The sequence below is a fragment of the Columba livia genome, chromosome 1 (assembly GCF_036013475.1).
Source record: "Columba livia isolate bColLiv1 breed racing homer chromosome 1, bColLiv1.pat.W.v2, whole genome shotgun sequence".
Lineage (NCBI taxonomy): Eukaryota > Metazoa > Chordata > Aves > Columbiformes > Columbidae > Columba > Columba livia.
This window is the reverse complement of record NC_088602.1, coordinates 132,639,354-132,666,900: the sequence shown is the minus strand read 5'-3', so window position 1 is coordinate 132,666,900 and position 27,547 is coordinate 132,639,354. Positions and strand designations below refer to the sequence as shown.

At 37.9% G+C, this 27,547-nt stretch overlaps 1 protein-coding gene across 31 annotated transcripts in view; it reads right to left on the bottom strand.

Moving 5' to 3' along the window:
• The window catches only part of PLEKHA5 (pleckstrin homology domain containing A5), a 177,000-nt gene that overhangs the window by 81,980 nt on the left and 67,473 nt on the right, over positions 1-27,547 (bottom strand). Inside the window, exon 4 of one of the 31 annotated variants that reach the window (XM_065030701.1) lies at positions 18,030-18,060. The exons of the other annotated variants lie outside the window; for them this stretch is intronic. Coding sequence (XP_064886773.1) covers positions 18,045-18,060 — 16 coding nt within the window. The 3' untranslated portion in view covers positions 18,030-18,044. Of the gene's footprint in view, positions 1-18,029; positions 18,061-27,547 lie in introns of those variants that run through there. 31 annotated transcript variants of the gene reach the window in all.

Here is a 27,547-nt window from a genome sequence, read left to right as displayed (position 1 = left end):
CCTCTGTGTTTTATTAGTATTCATGAGCATACTCTGCAAATTCAGTATGTGGCATGAACTGTTCCTCATTAATATTTACTACTGGGATGTCTTGGGCTCCAGAAATTGACACAGCTGACTGAGATGACATGAGAGAAAAGCATTTCAGTGCAAAATAAAATATATATCTTGAGTGTATTGAAACAATACTCTCTTAATTCCAGTAGTGGCCTGAGACAATGACCTGCTATAAAAAGATCAAAACCAAACCACAACAAGCCATCAGTAAGTAAATAAAAGACCCACATAACAAAAAAAACCACACCAAAATAGCTCAAGCAAGGACAAGTTTCATTTTTAGTTATCTCAGTGCAAGACAACTGATACCAACTTAACAGCATCAACTTAACTTGACCTTTTTCCTCCAGAAATTTTTATAGTTCTCCTTCCTAATCCTTTCCTCTGAACACTGCAAGCTTGGCATCATTTAGCAGGTAGCTTAGCTTTGGGACACGGACAAGGCCTCAGAGCAAAAGGATTTATCCTGTTGAAGGTAGAAGTTGACACCAACCTTGAATTTGACTCATGTTATTTGCCTTCTTATCTACTCTCTTTCTCCTTTCCATCCCTTGAGACCCTTAATCTCTTTAGAAGACAGGAGTATTTTACTTATTTTCACCAATTCTAGACAAGTTCAAAAAACCTTGTTGTGTAGTTTTAACTTATTAAATGTACAGTCAACGGCAATCTTTTTGATGGCCAAATGTGACCCAAGGACTACTAAAAAAAGCCCCCAAATACATAATTCAAATATATTATTCCATTTGTAAGTAGCAACAGAATGCATAATGCCAGGAGCAGCATTTGCCAACACAAGTCCTACACAATCAGGATAGACTGTTTTCATTCTACCTTGTGTTTTACAGGATTGCTGACCCCAAAATGCTGTGTACCAATATTTCAACATACACCGCCACAAAATCAGTAAATTAAAAATTCTGTCCAGTTTTGCCATTTTGAAACTGCTATAATCTTTAACAGTAGCAGGATTTTTTGAACAGGGAATAAATTCAAATAATAGCTGTCAAAATGGAAAAAAAGAGAGATATAAAATCCATTGTACAGGAGGATGCACACAATTGAAAATGAAGGGTTAGACCATCTATCTGCTGGAACACAGCAGTTCACTCAGAAGTGGCAAGAAAGATCAAACTACTAGGGTGGGGACAGTTGGTTTGAGGTCTCTCCATTGCACAATTTGGTTTGAGCTCCTTGTCCTCTCAAAAAAAAACGAGCTGGGTCAGAACTCCCAAAGACACATCTGGTTTTCTCCCACTAAAATTAAAACTAGATGCCACTTCAAAGCTTCTCTCATGCCCTTTCTTTGTAGACTTTATTTATGTGTTCCTAAACGCTAAGGCCTTCTCATTTGCTCATTTTCAACGTGACCATCAAAGCAAAGGCTGACTTCTACTTCACTGAAAGAATATAAACAAAGTCATAAACCAGGACACAACTTTCAACAGGCCGCTGTATCTTTAGAAAGACTGATCCTTTTCACAAGTGAAAACTGAAGAACACATTTCAGAAAAATGCTACATCTCCATCTGCCTCCAAACATTTATTCTACATCTTAGATAAGATTCAGAGTCTGACAATCTAATCTGTATCATGCAAACACACAATCCCTACGTATCACAAATTTACTCAGAGTACATAGATGTGTTTCAGATGAGAAGCAATTTTATGCATTTTTCATATGTGCTTCGCGACAAAAATACTTTAGAAGATTACAGATAAGGTAAGAAGGCAAAAATTACAAGAGTAATTAATTCTTCATCTCTGCATCAATGCTGAATCTTTGCACTGACATTTAAAGGTAAGATTAAAATGGATACAAACATAAGACAAATCTAGGCCAGTTTTATCCTGCTTCTGTGAAGCATTTCATTCCTGAGCTATGGGAAAAAAAAAAAGAAAAAGAAAAAAAAAGAAAAAAATAATCACATCAGCAGTTTAATCTTGTGTGTTTGCTGTCTAGCATAAGAAAGTCCCATTTTTAATTGAAGTAAATGCAATAACTTACAGATACCTAGCAAAAAGTTGTCTGAATTTGGAAAAAATTTAAGTAAATGCAGTCCTTACACAACTGTTAGCAAGGATGTGGTCTCTGGCTGTACCAGCTCTTCTATTTTACTAAATCTGTAATGACACATTGTACAGTAAACAGCAAATGTAAGCATTTTTTTCTCAGTGCTATCATACCCTACAATTACGAGCCTTTTTTCAATTAAGCTTTCTGAAGAACAGCTTTGGAAACCACGCTCCATGGCTCCACTGGAAAACATATGAGTATGGTAACTTAGCATCAGGGAGCATGAACAAAAGAGGGTGTAAAGAGACAGCAAGTTCCAAAGCAGACAAAGTGCTGACAGACCTGTATAAGATCACATATGCTGCTAACAGCGAAGTGTTTATAGCCCTCTGTGTGTGCACACGCTTGGGAAGGTGCATAAAAAATCCTACCGATTTTCTTGGCAGACAATGCAACACGTAAACTAGTGTGGCTGCTGCCAACGCTTTTTTTTCTCTACTGTGACTTTGTTTTCCCAGGCAACGTGTCAATTCTGTGTGCCTTCCTTTCAAGCCCTCCTTAGTTCAAAAAAAGGCTGTTAGTGATGGGAGTTTTGGTATCCTTGCTGCTTCTGTAATGAAAAAGCACCTGGACATTTCCATACAACTGACTATACTCCAGCTTTTCATTTATTATTGATATTTATTTTCCAAAGATTAAGCACTACTGCCCTGAAACGGCAAATCTTTCAATGAGACCATTCTAAAACCAGATGCATAGTCCAAAAATATTTATGCAAAAACAAAACCTTTTCTCACTTGCAGCAGATATGATTAACATTCTCTCATGACATACTTCCAATGCAAAAATGTAAGTTTAAGTAATTAAGTGCAAATATTAAAAATTCTTTCAAAATGATAAGATGAAATGCTTTCTGAAATGGATTATAGTGTATTACAGATTGAGAAGCTTTTAATAAGTAACTGTTGCTTCTAACTGAGCACTGCATTTTCAGAAAAATAAAATTCTATTGTGTTCAGTTTTCCCAAACTTTGTGGGAGGGTGTCTTTCAGTCTGTAGGAAACATATTTGGGAATTTATAAGAAAACACTGGTAAAGAACACAAGAACCACACACCTTCAAAAAATGTGGCAATTCATGAGATGTGCTTGCCATGTGTCATCGATTTATATAACATTTTGCTACATACATGCATTTTAAGCCCTGGGCACAGTGTCTAATGTGGTACCTCGATAACAGCACTGCAGATAAAGAAAAATTTCAATTCAGTAAGTCAGTAAGTATTAGTTTGTATCAGAAATAACTAATACATTGTTTGCTGCTTAAGGTAAGTTTGAGAAAATAGTTAGGCAGGAGTTAGAAAGCATGACTATCTGTAAGCCTCAGATTTGGTAGTTGAAATCCAAGGATCCCTTAATGGTTAACTACCTGGAAAGCTTCCAAGAATTAGAGTAACACAGCAATTCTGCAGTGAAAGCCCACAACCTGTTTTCTAAGGAAAAATGGGGTTGGGAGTCGTGAGGTTCAGCAGGTGGCTTGTGGACCAGACCAGCACTGGATGCCCTGATCTGGCTGCTAGAGCATCTTCTTGTTGAAGACTGACAGCAGATGTCTGATCAGGTAATGCTGCCCAAAAGCACGCTTCCCCAACACAGGAGGGATGCTGCAGCCTCTCCTGAAGAGGTAGAGAGATGGAGGAAGTAACAGCTAACTTGTGGACAGGGCAACAAAAAGCCATAGTCAATATCTGTTCCGACACAAAGGGCCAGCTTGTTCTGCTGCTGAAGTTAGATTGCTCAGATCAGTAGACCAATAAATTACTCAGTTTCATTAAAAGGAGTTAATTAGGAACCATTAATTGATTTTTTTCTCATGTACAGGATGTTAAGGGTTTTCAGAACCAGAAAAAAACCTGACTTGAACTTACAAGGACAAATGCACTCAGGCTGTGTAACTGCATGATCACGATTGTACCACACTACCTGGAGCAATTCATCCCACCAAGTACATTAGAGAGAACTCAGTCGTCTTAGTCACCCTCCACAACCCCAAGCACCAATTTCAGTATAAACTTTTAGCAAATGCTTTGATAGCTGCGTAAGAACTTTAAACGTTTTCAAAGCTCACTAGACAGAAAATTATCTCCAACACATGACTAAACTCAGTTCTGCAAACCGTGGCCTTCCTGATTTATTGCAGCATTAGAAACTAAGTGGAATGTGCTCTTGAGCAAGTGTTACAAACGGAAGTACTAACTCAACTGACAATTTTGACTTACGCTTCCATTTCACTATACGAAATCTAGAGACATTTTGCTAAGAAACCTACTCTCCTAACAGTTCCTTTTTACCAATTTTTACATGTTTTTCAATAATTGTTTTGAAAAATAATTGCTAAAGAAAAGTGAATTGCTAAAGCAAAGTGAATGCAGACAATTAACCAGCTTAATACCTACCTATGTCTATATCACAGAATCACAGAACATATATCTATATATGTATGTATATATGTGTATATATGTTTAAATACAATACATAGCCTATGCAAAAAAAAATAAATCTTGCTGTCAAAGGCATTTTCAACTGAAGACTGACTTGGGTCAGACTGCTCTGCAAGCTCACATGGTTTCAGGAGCTCAAGATGCCTCCAATTAGCATACCCTGAAAAAAGTCAAAGCTCTGCTGTCTTAATTTCCATTCAGCTTGAAGAGCCTGCATCACTGTCACTTCTCTGCAACTCAAGCACTGACAACCTTGACTCCTGTCACTCAATCCAGCTCCCTCTCCACTTTGTTCAAAAGGGAGCTCAACAGACAAAAAAACCCAATAAAACACCACTTCGGGTTTCATTTGGCAACAGTTGTGCATTTGCTAACAAAAATAATAAATCCTACAAAGCGTTACCACCTTAGTCTTTTCAACCAGTTTAGATGATTCTCAAATACAAAACAAGTGTTTCAGAACAGCCAGCAGTTCCTGTTCACAAAATCTAGGTATTTAGTAAATTGCTACCATGGCCCACTATTTATAGTTCTCTTACTGATGAGCTGTTTTGCCCCACATACATTATGTATCAAATTTCTTTTCATCCCAGTTTTCACCATATTGTGTTGAATCTGGGTGGGTTTTTTTGTTTGTTGGTTTTTATTTTCTTTTGTTCTTAAGCTGTAGACAAAAAGAGCCTACTATGAGTATATGCTCCTCATCTACTGCATTACACTTCCATTTGCAACATTTAGCACTTAAAAGCCTTGTCTCTGCCTCTCCCTCTCTCCCAGTTAACAAACCAAAGGACCACAAAATTAATAACTGTGCATGTAGTTCTTTCCCCAACTTTCCACTCTCTGTGCTCAATGATTCCAATGCTTTCACTGTCACACCTTCTTCCCCTCCATACTTTCGATCCTTGTATAAAAGCATACAATTACCTATTACTGCAATAACCCTCTCAAACCCCACATTTCACTTTGCTTCCATTGTTGGTCTCCTTAGACATCAACTGTAAACTATCTTCACTGAAGACTGTTTGCTCTTTGCTGAAAGATATGACTTGGTATTTTTTTTTCACTCTTGTATCATACAACTCAGAATCTCATTTAGTTTGCCTCAAACTCATTACAGCAGCAACAGCCTTTAAAGAATAATTGCAGGAGTTACAGCACCAGTCAATTGTTCAATTAAACTTCTGCTGTAGAGCTGCAAAGAAGTAAAACTGCTTAATATTAGAGTAACGGAAGTTATATGCATATATAAAAATATATTAAAAAATATAATTTCAGTAACTTAATAGCTCAAATTCAACAGCAGACTTTCATGACACATTTGGTGAAATCACACTGTCTTGATTCGCAAATCTAGCTAAGCAAATCAGGATTAAAATCTGATATGCATTAACAGAAGTAATTAAATACCTTACTTCTCTTAAGAGTTTTCTACCTTAAGCCAGATTTCTAAAGATATCTTTCTCTTATCTGCCATTATTTGTGATTACCCTGTTTTGGGTTCGGGATTTTTTTGGTTGGCTGGTTGTATTTTTTAAAAATTATGTGAATCACAACATTAATTTTCTATGAAGCAAATAATTGTTTTTATGTTAGCCAAGGTTACACAGAAGTGTAGCAACATAACATTGTCATCAGATAGTTACATGACTTTCATGATTTCTTTATCACTTTCCCAACGTTGTAGGAGCTGGCAAACTTCCATAATGACATCTCTAGTCAACAGCCATTTTTATTAAACAACACCACACTTCTATTAATAACCCAGTAGAACTTGTAAAAGAAAGCCAGGCTTATCAAACATGTATATCAGAATATACTAGGTCATAATTAGATACTTAGTCTGTCGAAAGAGGAAATTGGTCCTGCAAGCTTCTGGAAAGTAAATACATTATCACCTGGGAAATGCTTGGAAATACTTCTTTCAACAATTTGACAGAAGAAAGCAGCTGAAATGTTGGTGCGCCCACTTTTGAATCAGTTTTCATCGTGGTACCAATCCAGACACATCCTGTATTTTAGACTTGCCCTCACAATACATCCTATTTTGCAAGAAATACGGGTAGAACCCAAAATTTATCTTAAAAAATTATTTTATAAATGAACAGTCATCACTACTGCTTTAATCACTGCTCTTCTTAAAGCCATTGTAAGAATTTAATTGAATAATCTTGGTGGTCTGCTGATAGAACATATGCAAATATGTGCACCAGACCCCAGAGGATAATTAATTGAAGCTTGCACCATGTGTGGGCCTGCCATTCATTTCAGACAAAAGAGTACAAACTCTATTAGAAAAATTCATTGCTTATGACGTAAAGTTCAAGTACAGAGACACAGGGGGTATAAAGCGTGGCACTGAACTGGAACGCTGAACGTGTCAGCTGTCGTCTCCAAGGTCCGAGGGCGCAGCTCTCCTGTTTCCTTCAGTCCATTTGGGCTCAGCTTCAGCAGCTTATCATTTCAGAAAAATAATAATATTGTTCCTTTAGAGGAAGAACAGCAAGTTGGTTTAGAAGGCTCCAAAAGACTGATATGTCAGCAACAAATAAAAGCAGTTTGAGATTTTTTTTTTCGAAATCACAAACAGATTAGAAATTATTGCAGGATTTTTTCTGAATACATCCTTTAAAAAAGTACATGTTTTTCTTGCAACATCCATGCTTAATGTTCATGTTTGCATTTAATGTTGATTTGCTCGCATTTCGGACTAGAGAACCTGAAGGAGATATACTGAATTTTAATCTAGATGTGGACACCAATCGGGCTTTTGGGAAACCCTGCAAAGTGACCTCACTGCAAAGAGGCCACACTTCCTCTCTTTTCTTTGGTTTTAAATTCAGCATTTCCTACTATTCATCTCATCAGCTTCAAGTATTTCTAAAAATTAGGCAGGCCTCAACAATGAAGTTGTAAATGCTGCTTTTCAGAAAAAAATCCATAATACTAACCACAAAAAAAACACTGAAGAGCTTCTAAGCATCACATTTGGACGTGTTAATTCCTCTCACAGCTTCCTCTTAAACATCGGGACAAGTCCTTCCCATGGAGAGAACGCCAGGCCAGATGGACCCACCATCTGATTTACCACGACGGCTCTTATGCTCCTATAGCGAGTTCAACTCTGTCAGAGTTAAGTGTCTGCCTGCGCCTACTTGTTGGTGCTAAGAATACCTGTCAGCAATTAGCAAGACCAGCCTTTTAAGTGTTGAATCTGTCTTCCGTGCCGTTTAATGCTATTAGTCTCCAGTGTTAATTCCTTGCTTTGATGCATATGACCAAAAAGCAACTGGAAGCCCATAGTTTTATGCAAGAAAAAAAAGGGCTGAAAAACATGACATGGAAACAGGCAGAGCCAAATTACAGGTGGGAACTGGAGATTGGCACCATTCCCCTGTTACCGAGCACGAAACCTACGTGTGGGAGCATTTTGAGGCTGTGGTCAAAGCAAAATGTCCAAGGCTAGATAACGCGTGATGCCAACTTAGTTAAAAATACTGAGAAAGAAAAAGCAGTTAAAAAGATGCTTCCATATAAAGATTATTCACAGTAAAAACTAATGATAAAATCAATGTATTTTAGAACCAGACTACAAATAGCAAAAAAAGCAAGTCAACCTGAACACACGATTAAGTAATGCTTCCTTTAAATAGTGTTTTAGCTACCCCCATCTCAATGCTAAAGTTCACATGAAACAAATTAACACCACAATTTAGACAGATTTCTGAAGTAGTAGCAACAACCTCTGACAACTTCAGCAATACTGCTACTCATCATTCCATAAGGAAGGGGCATAGATGAAAAGTAATTACAATATACTTTCTCTGTAGATTAAAACAACTTGGCCTTTTGAAGTAAATGAAAGAAAATCCTACACGATGAGTAAAATCAAATGAACTATTTAAGGCATTTTCTTTTAGAAAATGGCTGTACTACACTGAAAAAATGATTTACCGCTTAGAATGTGTTTTAATGCATAGAGTCAGGCATTTTAAAAGGTGAATTGGTCAAAATAAGTATCATAAGAACAAGGTCACTTAGGTAGCAGGTTATATCATTATTCATTTTACCAGATAAAATTTTAGCACCCCATCTGATCAAGAGTTTACATTTACCACTCACTGCTTATATGTAGATTGTCAATCACTTTGATGCCTGTTGCTCTGGTCTAAGAAAACCATTGACACGAGAAGCTTGGAAATTTCCATTTGACAAAAGCATCTCTTGGCTGCCTCCCCTGGCATTTTCACATCTTCTGTTTCAACACCTACACCAACTGTTCTGCATCATCCATTTCTTTCATAAATGCAAAGGAACAACTACAGTTTATTCACAAAATGGACTGTCAGCAGATTTGATGGCTATGCAGGAAACACTCAAAGCAAAAAGATATTACATTTCAGTCTATCAGTTTTACATCCTGACCCTCACAACTGTATCCTTATACAACAAAACAACTGAAAGAACACTTAATTTTTATCAAGAGCTATTGATGATTCAGCAACACATGCCCCACATATCTTATGAAGTTCATTAAGACTAAGTGCATGATCTTGCATCTGTGTCGGGGCAATCCCAAACATGGATACAGGCTGAGTGATGAGTGGATTGACAGCAACTCTGCAGAGAAGGACTCGGGGATACTGGTGGATGAAAAACTGAATAGAAGCCGTCAATATGCACTTGTGGCTCAGGCCAACTGTATTTTGGGCTGCATCAAAAGAAGCGTGGCCTACAGGTTGAGGGAGGTGATTCTGCCCCTCTACTCCACTCCTGTGGGACCCCAGCTGGAGTCCTGCATCCAGCTCTGGGGACCCCAGTTTAAGAAAGACATGGACCTGCTTGAGCAGAGTCCAGAGGAGGCTGAAACACTTCTCCTGTGAAGACAGGTGGAGAGACTTGGTGTTGTTCATCCTGGAGAAGGCTCTGGGGAGACCTTACAGCAGCCTTCCCATACTTTAAGGAGGCCTACAAGAAAACTGAGGGGCTTTTTACAATGTCGGGTAGTGATAGGATAAGGGGTAATGGCGTTAAACTGAGAGAGGGTAGATTTAGATTAGAGATAGTGAATATGTTCTTCGCCATAAGGGTGGTGAGACACTGGAACTGGATGCCCAGTGAAGCTGTGGATGCTCCATCCCTGGAAGTGTTCAAGTGGGACTTTGAGCAACCTGGTCTCGTGGAAGGTGTTCCTGCCCATGGCAGGGGTGTGGAACTAGATGATCTTCAAGGTTCCTTCCAACCAAAACCATTCTATAATTCTACGATACACCTTCAGAAAGTGGCACACCAGGTTGTCTCTTCCAATTACAATTATAGGTTAACTGCAGTAGTAGAAAAAAAACTGTGGGACAATACCTTCTCTTGAATAGACATCATGCCTCTGATGACCTTGCCAGTATTTTCTTGCATTAAATTCTTAGCTCAGTGACAGTCAGAAGCTGGGAGCTGTTGCCTTTCACGGGTGTTTTTTTCAAGCTGTCGTGAGACTCCAAGCTGCTAGAATTGTGTCACGCCATTCAAAGTCTACACACAAGCCATTTTTGGCCAACTCTGGTAGGCTGCTCTCTCACATATTGAGTAATAAAATGCTAACAGCATCAGTGACAACTTCTTGAGTTTTAATCTCAAGAGCCAGAATTTTCTGATGTGAAGCGCACACATACGCATACCTGCCACAAAACACTGAAATTTATATGACGCAGGTGCCGCTGTAACAATGAAGTATTTTGAGGTTTTACCCTTAACCTGTAACTGGGATAGAAGCAGTGCAGGCTATCAAGCTCAGCTTCAGTGGCTCAGTAAGGCCACATACAGGGATGTTGCACAGCAAGAACATGTACCTGGCCCACCCGCCCAACAGCTGTCACCTGTGCAGGTATGCTCTGTGTGCAGGTCCATGTCTACTGCTCAAAGCCAGGTCTTTGGGCTACACTCTTAAAACTGCTTTGAGAAAATGTCTAGCTGCTCCAGAATGACCAGTCCAGTCCATCCTTTGCTCTTGTGCTGGCACCAGTGCTCAAGCAGTCACACAGTGACCCAGTTCATGCAACCGAAAATGAATTTTTTACAAGGCACTAAACTTCCTATGGGCTCACAGCACAGAGTGAAGTGAGGGGAGATGGAACTGGCCTTTATAACAACAGCCTCAAATTGGTGCAAATGATATTTTTCATGTCAGAATAGCTCATCTGTACTAGACATTTAAGAGTGTAACTATATGGTAACGAAAAAAAATATCCTGGTGAACACTCATTTCATGAAGAAACACCTTATGTAAAAATGGCAAATCAGTTTCACTTGTGTCAGAGCAATAGGTCAGGGACAAAGGGACACTTGGATGGCAGACATCACACTCAAAGTAATTTCAATGGAATTTTCAAATGACCAAAAAAAAAAATCCAGTACCACCCTCTGTTCTTTGGGAACTTGTTAAAGTTTTTCTCATGTTGAATTTGGCTTTAGAAATAATTTTAAAGGATAATTTTAATAATTTTAAATTTAAATAACTTTAAATATTTTTATATTTATATAAATTTATATAAATTTAAAATTATATCCAAGAAGATAAATTAACTGCGGTTTACCATATGGAGTATTACTTATTTCTTCTACCACTAGAAAACATGATTCTAAGGCAGAGATTTGCTAGGCAGTGAATTTTCACACAAAACCCAGAAGGGAAAACACCTTCCCTCATTTTTTTTATTTCTGGATTAAACATTTTATCAGAAAAGCAGAATTTAGGCTATACTTCAAGATTATAAAACAGAGTATTTGTAAACAAACAAACAAACAAAAAAACCCACAAAAAAAAACCCAAAACCAAACCCAACACGTTTTTAGAGTATATTTCAGAGAAAGTTTCCAGAGTCAACAATTTTATAGATATTCCAGATCTATACAGTAACTATACTATGCAGAATTTTTATATATCACCAGCTACTCAGTACAGCTCTATATGTCATGTGCTTTCTGACATTAAATTGTTTCAGCATGATTTTCTTCTGCTGCCCATGGTTTCCTAGCATTCTTTATCAGTATCCAGCCTCTATGTGGGTTTACCTCCTCTCCTTGCTATGCAGTGTGGGGGGTTAGATATATATTTACAGCCAGCAGGTTAACAGTAACACAATATTTTAGCAGTGTTACAAAGAAAAAAAAAAAAAACAAAAAACCAAAAAAAACCACAAACCAACAAGCAAAACAAAAATAACCCCCAAACCAACAACAACTACACAACCAACCAACCAACCAAACTCGACCACCTAGATGTTACAGTAAAAAGACCCCTGGTCCTTGCTGGCAGAAAAGCACACTGTTCGCTTGTTTGCTTGAACCCACATTCCTGGTGTTCACTGAAGATTCAGGCACAGTGTAGATCACAGAACAGGTTTTCACAGATCAGCTCTAACTCCTCATCAGCCTTTTATTGTTTACATCTGTTCTGATTGACACAGTAATGAAATATCTAAAACAGGTTACTGTTTACTCCTCTGCTGTCTAGAGCTGTATGTACAATAATGTTACTCCAATGGTGGACATAACAATAAAAAACTAATTTGAAGACACAGTCTTTCTGTATCATGTTTAGGACTGACTATTCCATAAGAATCGAGAGATCACAAAGCAATGCCAACTTTAAAGACAGCAACACCATAACCTAGGTCTTCACTGGGTAGAATTAACTACTATTTATGAATATTATTAATTCTCCTTCTATCCCGCTTGAGACTCATAGAGCAAGAGTCAAGAATTTTATCATAGAAAGGCTGGAAAAAAAATAATTCACCAGCAACTTCTTGTACCAAATGAAAAATCTGCACAAAAGCAGTCTTGCATGTTGAAAACAAAATGCCACTTGAATAACTCTTCCACAGAGTATGAATATGGGAAGTTTGGCCGTATGACTGCCTTAGGCTGGGAAGTTTGCTGATGTCCGCCAACTGCACGGTGTGCTAACAGTCCATTTGCTCCTGTTCCCCGGCTGCCTCAGGCAGGGAGTCTGAAAATACTCTGACAATGACACGTCAGCAAAACAGCTTGCCATGGTCTCCTCTCTCATGTCCTTTCCCTGGTGATATTTGAGGTGAAACCATCCAAATCAAACAATTCGAACTACCTTATGCAATTTAAAGGAGCAGAAAAAGCAGAAGCCAAAAAGGTATTGGTAGATCAACTCATATAAAATTTATTCTCTCTATTACTTGGATAGTTCCAACCCTGAAAATGACTGGCATTGAACGTAACTAAGTTTTTAATGATTTAATGCTAAGCTAAAAGTTTGATCCCATAGTATGTTTTTTACAGAGGCAAATGTGGTCTTCACGAAGTAAGTGTTTTCAGAATTTTGAAAAAGAAGAACAAAAAGGACATTCTACAAGATGAAAACAGATCACTATGAGGCAAATCAAATAAAATTTTAAGCTCAAGCAATGAATTCATCAGCTTCACCAAAAGCAAGTGTGAACAAGTGGTTATGCCTTGCCATGAATGTTGTTCATACTTTTTCTCATTAGGCAGAAGGTATTTTGAGGTAAAGAATTTGTTCAATGATCATTGCTCTAAACTATCTCACTGTTCAGATGAAATCAGAAATTCTCTCCTTCTTCTCTCCACGCATCAAAATAAACACCACACTTTAATCTTGTGAATATTTCGGCAGAATGATAGCTTTCACTCTTTTCGTGAAGGAAATTTGTTTCTAAAGCCAAATAAGGGAAAATACAGATCACGCTGAATGTTTACAGTTTGCATTGGTTAAGGGATCATATTATTTAGATAGGAATTTCAATACTAGAAAAAACATATGTAACTCCCCTCCTCACCTTCCTTTCCCCCAGTAAAACAGGCAGACTGATATATCTCGCTCAGTTCAGAAGCAAAGCCAGAAGTGTCTTTCAATGGCTTGGCTTGGTGACATATACCTTTAAACACATCAATACACTCCTCTTTTATCTTATATTGGTTAGTCACACATTTCAATCAATATGTACTTTAAGGTTTTACAAAACACATGCTCATATTTAAACTTTATCCTTTTCTCCTTTAAAAAAACAAAAACCACACACAACAAACAAACAACAACAAAACCACTAATCCTGCAAGAGAATAGGAAACTTATGAGAAAGACTGTTACTCCTATAGGCAGGAAAAAGCAACTGGAAAATTCCAGCCATCACCACACTAATTCAAACTAACTATGGCTCTCTTCAGTTAACCAGCAAAACCAGAAAGTTTCATATTAGTGATTATGTGACAAAGTTAACCAATGTAATAAATATCTTTAGACCTATATTTAAGAAAGGCAGAAAGGCCTTTCTCATTCCACTCCCCACTCCCTCCCTACCCCTTTTTTTTTCCTGGAAAGGATTTAAGCAAGTTACACTGATTAATTTAAAAGTATAGCTGCATGTTTTCTTTTGGTAAAGAAAAGCAGGAAATAAGAAGTTACACACAATCCTAAATTCCAGTCAACAGAACAGGAAAATAGCTATTTGTGTCATTCAACTTATATGACTCCTAATGTAAAATGCTACCACCACCTCATTTTTGTGTATATCTTCTCTATTCCTTCCCACCTAATAGTATATTCAATAAGGTTTACCTATATCAAAAGGCACAACACACTTTAACTGTCTTTGAAGATGGACTGATATAACTGCATATAAAAAACTACTTCAGCTAAGACCAAATTACACTAAAAAAATACTGATTAAAACCGGTAATAAAATTTAACTTATCAAGCTTAAAAAACAAAAGCCATGTAGGTATGACAAACATCTCACTAAAATGAAACATTAAAATTTATCTAAATTCAACATTAAAATTTATTTGGAAACTATACTGATGTAGAAAATAGTTTTATTTGTGACAATATAACTTTAAAAGCATTTGCCACAGCTCATAGCAGTGTTCTGGGTTGGAAGCCAATCACCTACACAGAAATTCAGAGCTACAAAGGAACTTTTATGCTAATAGTAATCTGCCATATCACATAAACCATAAATATGATATAAATTCCTTATCTGCAATATACCATCACTACACTACTGTATCATAAAAATTGCCAGCTGACACATTAATGAAATTACCCTAAACACAGGCATCTGAAAGCCAGCATATTACATCCATGTAGCTACCTACAGCTCTGAATCAGACCATCTAAATTCAGTCTGGAAATAATTTCCTGCTGAAAATCAATATCTATCTTTTACGAAGATGAGTTTCACTACTTCCCAGAATCTTCAAACAGATGAATAAGTATTCATTGATCAAGACTTTGTCATCCTTAAAGAAAACACCAAAAAAAACCCCAAAACCAAAGTGACAGAGCAAAACCCTGGGCTTCCCTTGCAGAATACCCCTGTATGAATAGTTGTGTTGTAATTTTCTATCTATAATATGGAAGATTAGCAGCATATTAAAATAAAAACATTTTCAAAATTGGAATCTGCCAAGATTTCTGAATGTCATAGTATTGCAGCACTTTTACAATTAGACCTTTAAGTACTAGCGAGGAGGAAAGAAGGAATATATTTTATATTTCTTCTGTGATGAGAAGACAGATACCATGAAGTGAAAACTAAAGTGTATTTCAGTTATTTAAAACTTAAGCTACAACCAGATACAGTTTTGTGGTTCCCCCCCATAATTTTTATGTTGACAGATTTTGCAGCTCATTATATGACATTCACATAGAAATAAACATACATCTTGGCAGATTATATACATACACTGACTGGAAATGCATCTGTTTTTCTATTTTGTCCTTCCCTACATACATACAACACCCAAAATAACATTTGAAAGATGGTCATCTATTAACATTACTGTATGAGCTGTATATTAGAATAGGGTAACTTACAATATCTATTTGGAGAGTGCTTCCCATTCAGTGTTGCAAGCTAATTAAAAAAGCTGAAATTCCTGCTACATTCTGTCTCTTAGACATGTGATCTTACAGACAATCATGTCTGAATAAAAATCTTGGAAGTTATACACAGTTACAGTAAGTAATACATCAGTAAACACTTGATTTCTACCTAAAATTAGGATTCTGTCTAAAATCTTAACTTGAATGCTATAAATATTGTGTGCTACTTTGCATATATTGTGAGTTATTGAATGCTGGATTAAAAAAAAAAAAGAGGTGTTTTTCCAAAGAAGAAGGAAATGCTTTATGTCTCAAGAAAAAGAGTTGTTAAAATGTATAAGAATTACTCACCAGTCTCCGGGGAAATTCATTCTTTACCAAAAGCTCGACATACAAATAGCAAAAACCATGTAAGGATGTGAGGTACAGCCCTTTTCTCTTGGAAGCTGCTCCCCAGTGAGTACTGCACAGCCCTGACCCAGAGAAAAAGCAACTTGGCTGTCAGGATTGCCAGCCTCTGAGAAAGCTGATACCAGAGTGATGTCACATACTTCTGAAATGTTACTGCAGCTCCAAATTATTGACTCTCTTCTCCCAAAAAAATCTCTACCTCTAAATGATGGAAGACAAAACATTTAACAACAGTATTAAGTTTCAACAGGAGCTAATAGCTAAGATTTTTAAGAGCACATCAAGGGGCTAGATAAAATATTACAATAAAAAAAAAAGTGAAAAAGAACACATGCTGGCTATGTTATCTAAATACATTCTTCTATTGACTTTCAACCTGCGAAGTTATTTCTTGCAGCAATATTAATAAAACAGTTGCAGAGTTTGAGGGGAAGAGTAAAGACTAGCACAGAGCATGGCAGCACCAGGCACCTCTCTACAGGGCTCCAGCTAATTCAGCCAAGAAGCTCTCAATTCCACATAGTGGCCCTCAGCTGGGCCACCTTTCTCACTCTCTTGACCTCTTCCAACCCCAACATTCGCCCCATTATCCTTTCTCTTACCCAGCATCACTTGTCCTGGTTGCAGGGAGTACTTGGGAGCACAATGGACTCTAATCTAAGATCCTCAGAAAGCACTTGCCTAATTCCATTGGGAAACAAAAGGCTAGGTAGCTAGTAATAATCAAAAATGTAATCCTTGTGTGCTACTGAACTGGATGGATCCGAACTACTAGTGCAGGATGTGAAGCCACACACACTGAGAACACAACAGAAAGGAAAGGAATGACCATAACAAAGGTACTAAGGGAATTTTCAACACAGTAAAGAAAAACCATGGACTAATGCTCTACTTTAAAAATATAAAGCAAAAAGGAGATGAATAACATGAATAAATTGCATAGTATGTAACATTCACTTTTGCAGAAGTAAAAACTAGAGTTGCAGTTGCAGGGCTGGCTGGGGTCTTCTACAAACCCTCAAATTTAAACTGCAGTAAGGATACAGATCTTTCATATGAAAATCATAAGCTTCAAAGATTATCTTAAGCAATCAAATTAATGTCACACATCTTTATATATGACAGCCCACAGATCTTTAACAGTCCTGAACCAACAGTGTGCTAACTCAGAGCTGGTCAGTAATGCTGTTCATTACCGACCAGCTCTGCATTAGCACTGTGTGGGAAACTACTGCCTTCAGTCAAACAGACTGAAGGCAGCACAAGCCCTTCAGTATGGAAGAGGCCTCAATTTTTTTGATGTTATTATTAGTGAAATTATCTATCACCTATAAAGAGAATAATCTTGCAGCAAAAGGTTCCAAACTCACAAGATAAATCACTACTTTTTAAAGATGATCCAGCATGAATAAGATTAAGGAAAGCATAAAGGAACAAACCACAAAGCACACACAGGCCTTCAAATAAAGAAATGGCAACTCAAGTTAGATGCTAAAACCACTCTTCTGATAGAAAGATTAAGGACTGGAAAAGAGAGCCTGAAACTGGCGTGCAGTCAGAAAGAGGTTAAAAATAGGAGTTAGTCAAGATGGGGACCAAAAGCTGAGTAATATTCTTCCTCAGTTTTCAGCTTGAACAGTATCAACCACAGGAACTGGGAGCCAGAATTAATTAACAGAAATAAAAGCATGGGAACAGGCTGCCACTGGGGCAGGGAGGAAACTGGCCCAAGAGAAACTGCGAAGTGCAAAACCAGGAACCAACTGATGCACAGAGCACTGCTTCCAGAAATCAATCCTGTTCAGAGGACTAACTTAAAATTACCGTTTTCGTTAGTAACTAAATAGAAAGGCACATGTAATGAAGTCTGCTGGTGACAATGCCAAGAGGCATCATCAGATGTGAGCTGTGTTTGATAAAATGCAAGAAATAGATGAGTTTCATACAGAAAGAAATGGATAACCGAGAGAAAGGAGCAACAATGGTGTAAACAAAACTCAGGAGCACAAACGTAAGGTGGTACCCCTAACTAAGATAATATCTGTTAAAAAATACACAAGAATATGAATGGCATCCTGTATGCACGCAGATAGTTCTAACCTGAGATCTCTACCTGTGTCCTCTGGCTACTTCTATGGTAAAACATGAAGTCTGCACTTCTGACCGATTTTTTTGTCCCTCTTCTAATGAGTCTGTAACCTGAGAAATGTTAAAAGACAGAAAAATCAGAATATGTTTAATGTACCTATGACAATTAGTTACACCTATTACTTCAAAGTAGAACAAAAATAAAAGTTTACCAACATGACCATCCACTCTGAGAGAAGATTACAGGAATAAACCTCACCTGGACAAGCAATATGAAGTAGGACAATACTACACCACATAAAGATGATTTTAAGCTGCATAGATAAAACAGGAAAGTAAATAACACCTGAAGCTAGAACAAACAGATATAAGTTGCCCAAGATATGTAATTGGAAATAAAGTTCTAAAATGAGGCTGGTCTTGTTAATGGGTGAGATTGTGTAACTTTTCTGTGTCAGAAACAGGTTGGCTTCAAAATCCACAAGTGCTAACCCTTAAGGCAAGTGAGCTATTTTGAAAAAATTTCACCTGTCACACTTTGAATGGCAAAAGTCTGGAGTGCAAAACCTGAGCAGAGGTGTTTCCAGGGAGGTATGGAGACTTCAAGTCAAAAATTAGCAACAGAGAAATCCGCTGCAAAACTGAAGAGTTCTACCATCAGTCACATTTTAAGAGGTCAAAACTAGATTATACTTCTCTTTCTCACTTGTTCGAATGTTTCATGTACCACATTGACCCAGTGCTTGAAATTAACTTGGCAATCTTTTCCTGCTTTTTTGATAGCATACACTGGACTTCATAAAAGTAATTAATCCCCTGCTAGTTCCATGGCATTAATGCCTCTCTTTGTAAGAGCTGTGCTATCTCCAGAAGAATCTAAGTTTCATTAATAGCCTCCAGCTCTGATTTGAGACTTAAGATTTGATAAAGCATTAGCACATGATGTTTGAAGACAAAGACGAGCAGGACCAAAGCAGCTGGAAGCAGAAGAACTATCAAGTTCGAGACATGGTAGCTCACCATTAGGTATGGGCTAATTTTGAATGAGAGAAAAATTAAGTATTAAATTACACCAACTTTCTGCTATTTTACAGTTTTCAGTTTCAGTAAAAAATGAAAATAGTTACTCCATAGCAAAAAGGTAACTCCCTATTTCTGAACGGCCTGCAAAATGAGACAGCAGCTAGTGCCAAAGCATTATAATTTTAAACAAATAACTTAATATCATAAAAATGGAAGACAACTGAGATTAATCCTGAAAATCTAAATCAGAGTAGGGCAAATGGTCACAAATTGTCATGGTTGAGCATACTATCCTAGAGAGTTATGGACCGTTCCAGTAAACCTAATTTGCTATTTTCAAGTAAGAAGAAAATTTATTTTGTTTTTCAGTCAAGCCAATATCAAGACAAAACAACTTAACTGGGTGAAAGGAGCAAGGGAAAATAAAATTGCTCTGGGCACATACAAACAGATATCACATGGCAACCTTACCTACATTTTCCACAGAATGTAGGGTTTTATATTCATGTTATCACTAAGGTCTCTAGACATCTGTTTTGGGGAATGTGTTTCTGATGAATACAACAGGCTGTCTTACGGACAGTCTCAGGCTAAGTGCTCTCCTTTTTGACCTTAGGTCAAAAAGGTTTTCCATATAAATAAGACTCATACAAAAATGTAAGTTGGACAAGATCCCTGATGGTCATCAAGTTCAATCTCCCACTCAGAGATAAATTCAATACCGCATCAGGCTGTAAAGGTCCTTGTCCAGTTGAGTTGCAAAAATCCTCAAGAATGAAGACTCCATAGCCTCCCTGTGGTCAACAGCTTACCCTCCCCCCCCGCCCCTTATTATTAATTATTTTTATTTTAACCTGTTAAAATGTACTTTGTTGCAATTTATGCCAATTACCTCTTGCCCTGTCTTTGTGCACTTCTGAGGAGAGTGTCTCCTCTATAAGGCCGATACAGGTCATGAAAGACCGAAGTTATGTCCCTGCTTTTGTCTTCTCCAGGCTAAACACACCACTCCCCTTCAGCCTTTTATTGTACATCACATGTCCTGGCCCCATAACCCTGTTAGTGCTGGACTCACTCATGTTTGTCTCTCTCTCTCATACTGATGTGACCATAACTGGACACAATATTCCATAGGTAGTCTCAAAAGTGATGAACTGAGAAGAATATTCACCACTCTCGCTAAAGCAGCTCAATCTGTTATTTGTCTTCATCACCTTTACAGCATAACACTAACATTCATCTTTCTGTCCACCAGGACCCCCCAGGCCATATTCCAAGATGCTGCTCCCCCACCTGCACATTCACCTTGCTGAATTTCAGTATGTTCCAGTCAGTTCACTCCTCCAGTTTGCTGATGTCCCTATGAATGGCCACCATGCCCTCCAGTATACCAATCCCTCCTCCCAAGGGTGGTGTTATCCAGGAACTTGCTGATGGTGCATCCTGCCTCAATGCGCAACTTGCTGCTGAGTGTCAAAATAGTTTCAGCCCCAGTATCAACTCCAAGAAAGATTTCTTTCAAACAGCCTCTCGTTTAAAATTTCAGACTATTGATTGCTACTCCTTAAGCCCAACGATGCAACCAATTTTCCACCCACCTTGTAATCCATTAATCCAATGCATACCCCCTTGTTTAGATACAAGAATACTACATGAAAATGCATAAAAAGCCTTGCTAAAGTTAAGTTGTTTCCAGTGTTTTTCCCCTCACTTGAAGAGGCAGTCATTGTAGAGGGTAGGGACACTGGTCAAGCAAGATTTTTCCTTGATGCACCTATGCTACCTGTTTCCAACTACCTTCCAGCCCTCCACAAGCCTATAGTTTCTGTGACAATTTGCTCCATAATATTTCCAGGTAAAGAGGTAAGGCTGACTAGTGTTTGGTTCCATGGATTCCCTTTCTTGCTTTTCTTTTGAAAACAGTATTGTTTGCCTTTTTTTTAGTCATTAGGGTTATCCACGCTGACAAAAAGAGTTTCACAGTGACATCTGCCAGCTCACTCAGCACCCTCAGACGGATATTGTCTGGTTCCATGGGCTTGCCCATGGAACTCACTTAAGTAGGGAAGAGCTATCTATTTCCTTGCAAAGGAAAAAGAAAACCACAAGCTGCTGATCTGCACCAGACCATGAAACTTTCTAAAGGAAGGGATTGTAATGATTCCCACCTAACATAGAACACGAAGAGTCTCTCTGCTTACTGAAGGAATTTCTCAAGCAGACTCTTGCAATTGTTGAGTAACAGATGACATGGACTGCATTGTGTGGATACTAATAGACAAGCGTAAACATGCATGAGAGTTACTTGTTTTTAAATGACAGTCAAGCTCCCCTGAACAGGAGTCTCCAAATGTCCAGTTGTTCATAGTAACATGGACAAGCTCTATTTAAATCTTGAGATTTCATGAAGAGCAACACTTGCTTTTTCATTACATGTATATAAAATAAGTAGAAAAATATTGCTTATGTTACAGGATTCTCAGAATAAAAGGCTGAATTTTTTTTTTTTTTTAATGTTTACATTCCTAGATTAAGAATCCATAGCTGTTTCCAACACCAGTCAGAAAATGACTTGCAACTGAATATTCTATTAAAATAAAAGTGAGGGGGAGGGGTTTTTGGACAGCTTCTATCTGCCAAAATAAGAAAGAAGAGGTGGAAGAATAAATGAACCGATAGAAAAGACATCACTGGTCCTGGTTGTGACCAAACCCATGTTACCGCTATGTTCCAGGACCTACTGGCTGGCTTCTGTTGTTTCTGCTATAGCCACAGAATTGCAGGTGGGTTGGACTAGCTGATCTCCAGAGGTCCCTTCCAACCCAAACCATTCTGTGACTGTGTAAAAAAAACCTATGGCTGAAAACACTGATGTGTTGCTCCAGCATTTCTTTAAGCTTGCTCTGCTTAGTTTAAGGTCTATACACCACGAACAAAAACATTAATGAATTTTGACTGCTTGCTGTTGGCAGAACAGACAGAACAAGTTTTTCATAAGAGGAAGTGCAACCTTCGCTTGTAACTAGAATGTCTTGTTCTGCCCCAAACATCCAACAGGTTAAAGATACATGAGAGAACCTGCCACGCAGCATGAACTTTACCAGTTCAGCAACCTTAGCAGGGAAGGCCAGGCCTCAACAGCTCGTGAGACACTTTTTCTCAATTACAGTGACAAATACGCACTGACAGAGAACCTTAAGTAAGTTTGGGGATAAACAGTCAGCATTTAGAGTTGCTAGCCTTTCTAGAATAACATGTTTATAGTACCCTACATGTATACAGCCTTTGACTGTATGCATTTCAAAGGAAAAGAGACAATGAAATTGAAACAATGAAATCCTGTCCAAGGATTTTAGAGAAAGGAAACAGCATTTTTACATTTACTTCTATAAGACTAGGTTTAAAGCAAATGTTTGTTAAAGTAACAGCGATGTGCATGGTAATTTTAAAAAAATATATACATTGCTCAGGTATAGCATCTTCTGTTAAATAAAGCGAATTGCATGCCAATCCAGACAATGTAGTTACTCACATTGCACTCTCATGCTGAGAGGGAGCTTGCCAATAGGCACAGTTGCCACAAAAAGTTGCAGAGAAGTATTTTAGCACTTTACTTAAGACAACATCAGTCACAATCTACTCTTCATACTAATAATAATAACGTAGAGACTATTTTCTTCCCTTCCTTTTCTAAAATACACTTCATGTTTAATCCAGTGCAAATTCAGATTGTAACTCTTCAGGAAAAAAAAAAAAAGAAAAAGCAATCATGAAACCTCATTGCCTAGTAATTTTATTCACTGTAAAGCAGATTTTCAAGCATGTGCCAGACATGAAGGACCTACAGTCTCCCACAGTTCAGTACTAAGACCCGAATCTTCTGAAATATAAGACAAACGTCCATATTCCATTCCCTGAAGCCTCTGACAGTCTTCTGCTCCCCCCAGTGGTAGAAAAAATGAATCCAGAAGGAGGCCATTAAAGGAGCATCACTTGCTCATACACTACTGTTCTTGAAGGTTCTTCAATTAAAATTTCTAGTGCTTAAAAGAGATTCTTGTTCTACAAAAAACAAACTGTCTAAATCAACATTCATCTTAAAAACATTTATGCAAAAACGTTTTAGGAACTGATAAATATATATATATATTTATATTTATATATGTATCAGTGACAATGAAAAAAGATTTTAAAGTGATCTCTGATTCTGAAGTTGACAGTCATTTTCTCAGGTTATTATAAAGAAAATAAAAAATATAAATATAAATATAATATAAAAATATAAAAAATAAAATATACTTTTGATACAAATATTAGCAGCAATCTCCTGCTTAAAAAAACTAAAACCAAAAAACTAACAGAAAGCTACTGCCACAAAGGTATCACCTATCAACTTTTATCAGTGTTTCAATGTATCCCTTCTCATAAGCTTCAAAAAGTTTTAAAAAGTGAGCATAGTAAGAAAAGAATTTTCTGAAAGGTGAACCAAATGAGTATTCAAAAAAAAAAATCTGATATTTAGTGTAACTTTCAGGATATCCGTTAGATCCAGTAAACACTTATGTACGCAGCAGTCTTCTATATTCAAAGATTGACTGCAAGCTTACATTATTTCAAATATTTTTGGCTTGTATTAATGACATCTAATAAGTAAGTTAGCCTCATCTAACAACTAACTGACCTCTATTTATAATTTGTATACCACTTCGGAAAAGTGACCTTTAATCTAAGAATATCAGAAATACAAATTCAAGGTGGGAAAGCCAACAGGCGTGAGAAAGCACAACCGGTGTGATGTGTGAAGTCCATTAACTGTTTAATAAACTATTAAATTTAGCAACTGTGTAAGGGAGGAGTGCAACAGCAGTATCCACTAACATTAACATTGCAACATTTCAAAATATCTAAAAGGCACATTGCGTTATTACTGAAAAGCTTGAGGAAAAGTGTAATGTGCTATTTTCTAACTAAGCAAATGCCTGCGTGTTAACACCTGTTAATAAGCAACACTGTAAATAAATGTAAATGTAAAATAAATGTAAATGTGATGACCCTGTGACAAATTTTAACAAAAACATAGAAGGACTGTTGTTTTTTTGTCAAATAGGGTATTGTTCAAACTACATGCTCCAGGGAAGGCCCATCATCAAGCAAGCAGGTGGCACAAACCCAGATAAATCACAGGGAATGACATAAAAGCCAACATCCAATGTGGTGACTAAAGATTTCACTGGAGACTATAATCTGGCTGGATTAATGCTAAAAGATGGCCAAGTAGTCTATATGGCTTCAAGTATGCAATAGGTAGAAGCTGAAGTTCAAATGGGGAACAGAAAAGAGGACAGGAGCCTTCAAGAAAACAAAAATGTAGGTAATTAGACACATTTGCAGACGACATGACTTTGTGGAGGAGCAGAAGGGGGGAAGATGGTTCAGCACACTTGAGCACAGGGGATGCCACCCAGAGGGAACCAAACAGGCCGAGGGAAGGGGCCACCGGGAGCCCAGTGATGTTCAGCAGGGCCAGAGGCAGAGCCCTGCCCGGGAGGACAAGTTCCAGCAGCCCGAGGCTGGGCCCTGCCTGCCTGGGGAGCAGCTCTGCTGAAAGGCCCCGGGGCCTGGTGGGCAGCGAGCTGGGCACCAGCAGCAGTGCCCTGGCAGCAGAGACGGCCGGTGGCCTCCTGGGCTGTACCGACGGGGACACGGCCAGCAGCTCCTCTGAACGGAGGGATTGTGCCCTCTGCTCAGCACCTGTTAGACTGTATCTGTAAGACTGTGACCAGTTTTGTTGCCCCCCAGTAGAAGAAATAGATTGATAAAGTGCCACAAGTTCAGCAGATGGACTCCAAGATGGTCAGGGGCTGGAGCACCTGCCTGGTGAGGAGACACTGAGTCATCTGGGCTGGTTCAGCCTGGGGAAGAAATGGCTTTGGGGGTCCTAACAGCAGCCTGCCTGTACCCACAAGGGGGTTACCCAGAGAATGAAGCCAAGGCTTGTCACAGTAAAGCATGGCCAGAGGTTGAGAGACAACAGACACGAAAGGAAACCAGACTGGTTCAGAGTGGTTCATGCAGAGCAAACAGCCAGGTGGTGGGACAGGTTGCCTAGAGAAGCTGGGCAGTCTCCATCCTTGGGGGCTCTCAGGATAAAGCCATCAGCAGCCTGGTCAGAACTCAGATGTGACCCAACTTTGGGCAGGAGGCTGGATAAGTGACATCCTGTGTCACTTTGAAACTGAATAATCCTGTGATTATTTATCAGTCACCTTCAGTAACCTTAAGGAATAAGAACAAACCCCAGGGCTTTTTTATTTCATGCGCTGAATAAGGTGAGGTACTGAACCCACATTTGGAGGTCCAAAACATTAACACAAGACTTTAAACACTGCATTGAAGAAAATCAATTATGAAACCTCACTGGCCCAAACGGAACCTATTACAGGTAAGTACAGCTTAAGAAAGTTAATTTAAAACTTAATTTTTAAATTCACCAGAGGTTTTATGCAATCCAAACTTCTTTAACATAGGTATTGAAAAACAGATATATGCTGCACTTCTTTTAAATATAATATATTTAAATGTGCAAGGTTTCTAGAATCTCAGAGCTATCACAAAGGAGGCTGCAATAAATACATTTTAAACTGTGTCTAAAGAACTTCTAGGTTGGAGTTTTCCCTCTCATTTGCAGGGATTCCTGGATCATCTCTTTACTTTTAACACAGAAATAGTATTCTTCATTATTTTTGCATACATATTTTCATGTGCAATTACGTGCAATTAAGTCAAAGCCTTTGGACTGTTGTAAAGTGGTTCTAGCCAGCCTTTACATGCCTCCTTTTTTATGAGGGAAAAAACAATGAAGTGGCCAACCCATCTAGAAAGAGTATATTCTGTCAGTAAAATTAATGCTATCTGCTTAGAGAAATCATGCCAAATGTTGATATTAGCATTACAACGAGCAGCACCGGAGCCAGCAAGGGGAGGTTTACAAGAGGATCAGCATCTTTTGTTACATCTACTGAAAACACTGGAAAACGTTACAAGGTTACAAAGAAAAAGCCATTAGTGCTCAACAATTCAGGCAAGCTGAAAACCTTCATGCCGAGTTGAAATTAGGCATGTTTATCAGACCAGCTGAGAAGAAAAGGACTTAAAGTCCAGTAGAGGGGAGTGAGATTTGTTACTAGTATTTTTTTTTTAATTGCTTCTTTCTTCTTCCTAAAGAGGAAGGTGGTAAAATGGTGAGAATAGCTGAACTGGACAAGAAAATTATGTGGTATAAAACCACTGAACTCATTAGTTTTAAGATCTAATAGATTTCTGAATTTCGTGCCTATGCTTGTCTTTTCAAATGCATTTTGCAGACTTTCCTTGAGGATTAGGACAACGGTGTGAGAAGTAATTCTGCATGAATTTTTCTCCCACTCTCTTTTAATGGTTTTGAAAGTGTTCATATCAGTGCACAGTAATTGTTAAGCTTCACTGGCACAGTTCATGTGAGCACATTCCACTGAGGTGCATCAAACAAAATACTGTTAGGTCAATCATTTTGATATCTCAAAAATAACAAGGATATCAAGTGGTTGAGTACTCAAGACTGAGAAGACACATTTTTTTCCAATAATTGTAGGAAGAGTCACATTCCCAACAGTTCAGCTCTCTGCAGAATAAATTCTGATGATCCACGTCTATTGGCTAGATAAATGAATACTGCCTGTCAGAAAACCTGAATTTAATATTTTGACAGAATAGGATTACTGGTAACCATCTCCAGAGCTATAAAGGATTAGGCACACCCTGGAAAAATCATCTAGTTAAAAGTTATAAGATGCTTTATTCTATGTATTCGGGTTCTGTTTCTAACACAAATGACATGCCAGAGTTATTTCTCAGTAACTTCAAACCATGACATCTGTAAACTATAATTTCTGCCTCCAGAGTAAGGACTGTGATGTACAGAGACTCAGCAAAGAAATCTACTGTCTTCAACTAATTTACTTTCCAGATTGAGAGCAGCAGATTCTTACTGATTATTGTTACTTGTTGCTGTAATTCTTCAATTAAACTTGTATGTTCATTCCATAAGAGAAAGCTGTCGAGAACTGGAAGTATATTCACCAGTTGCAATGCCTAGATTTTTAGCCATGAGAATGTTATTGGTGTGTGCAAGCAATCCCACAAGTTAAAAAGAGACACTGTGTACACCATTTGCAGACAGACTGAAATGGTTTTCACTGCAAAATACTTCAGTCTTCTAAATCGTAAACTTATCCTCAATGCCATCAGAGCTTTACAGAGAACCAGCTGGAAAAACTGAAAGACTATTTAGAGTATTTTTCCTCTAATATCTTTCAAGGAAATAGCACTATTATTTTCATTTAACCTTTTAAATAAAACTATGGAGTTAATAAGAGAGAAAAAACTTCAATTTGGGAAGCTAAAGTGCTTTCTAGACCAGAGAGTCTGGAAGTGTCAGAGAAACTACAACGTGGTGGTGGTTAACATAAAGTACTGGCTAGACTTATTACGTATATACATATATGTACACACATATGTACACACTGCCATGCACTCA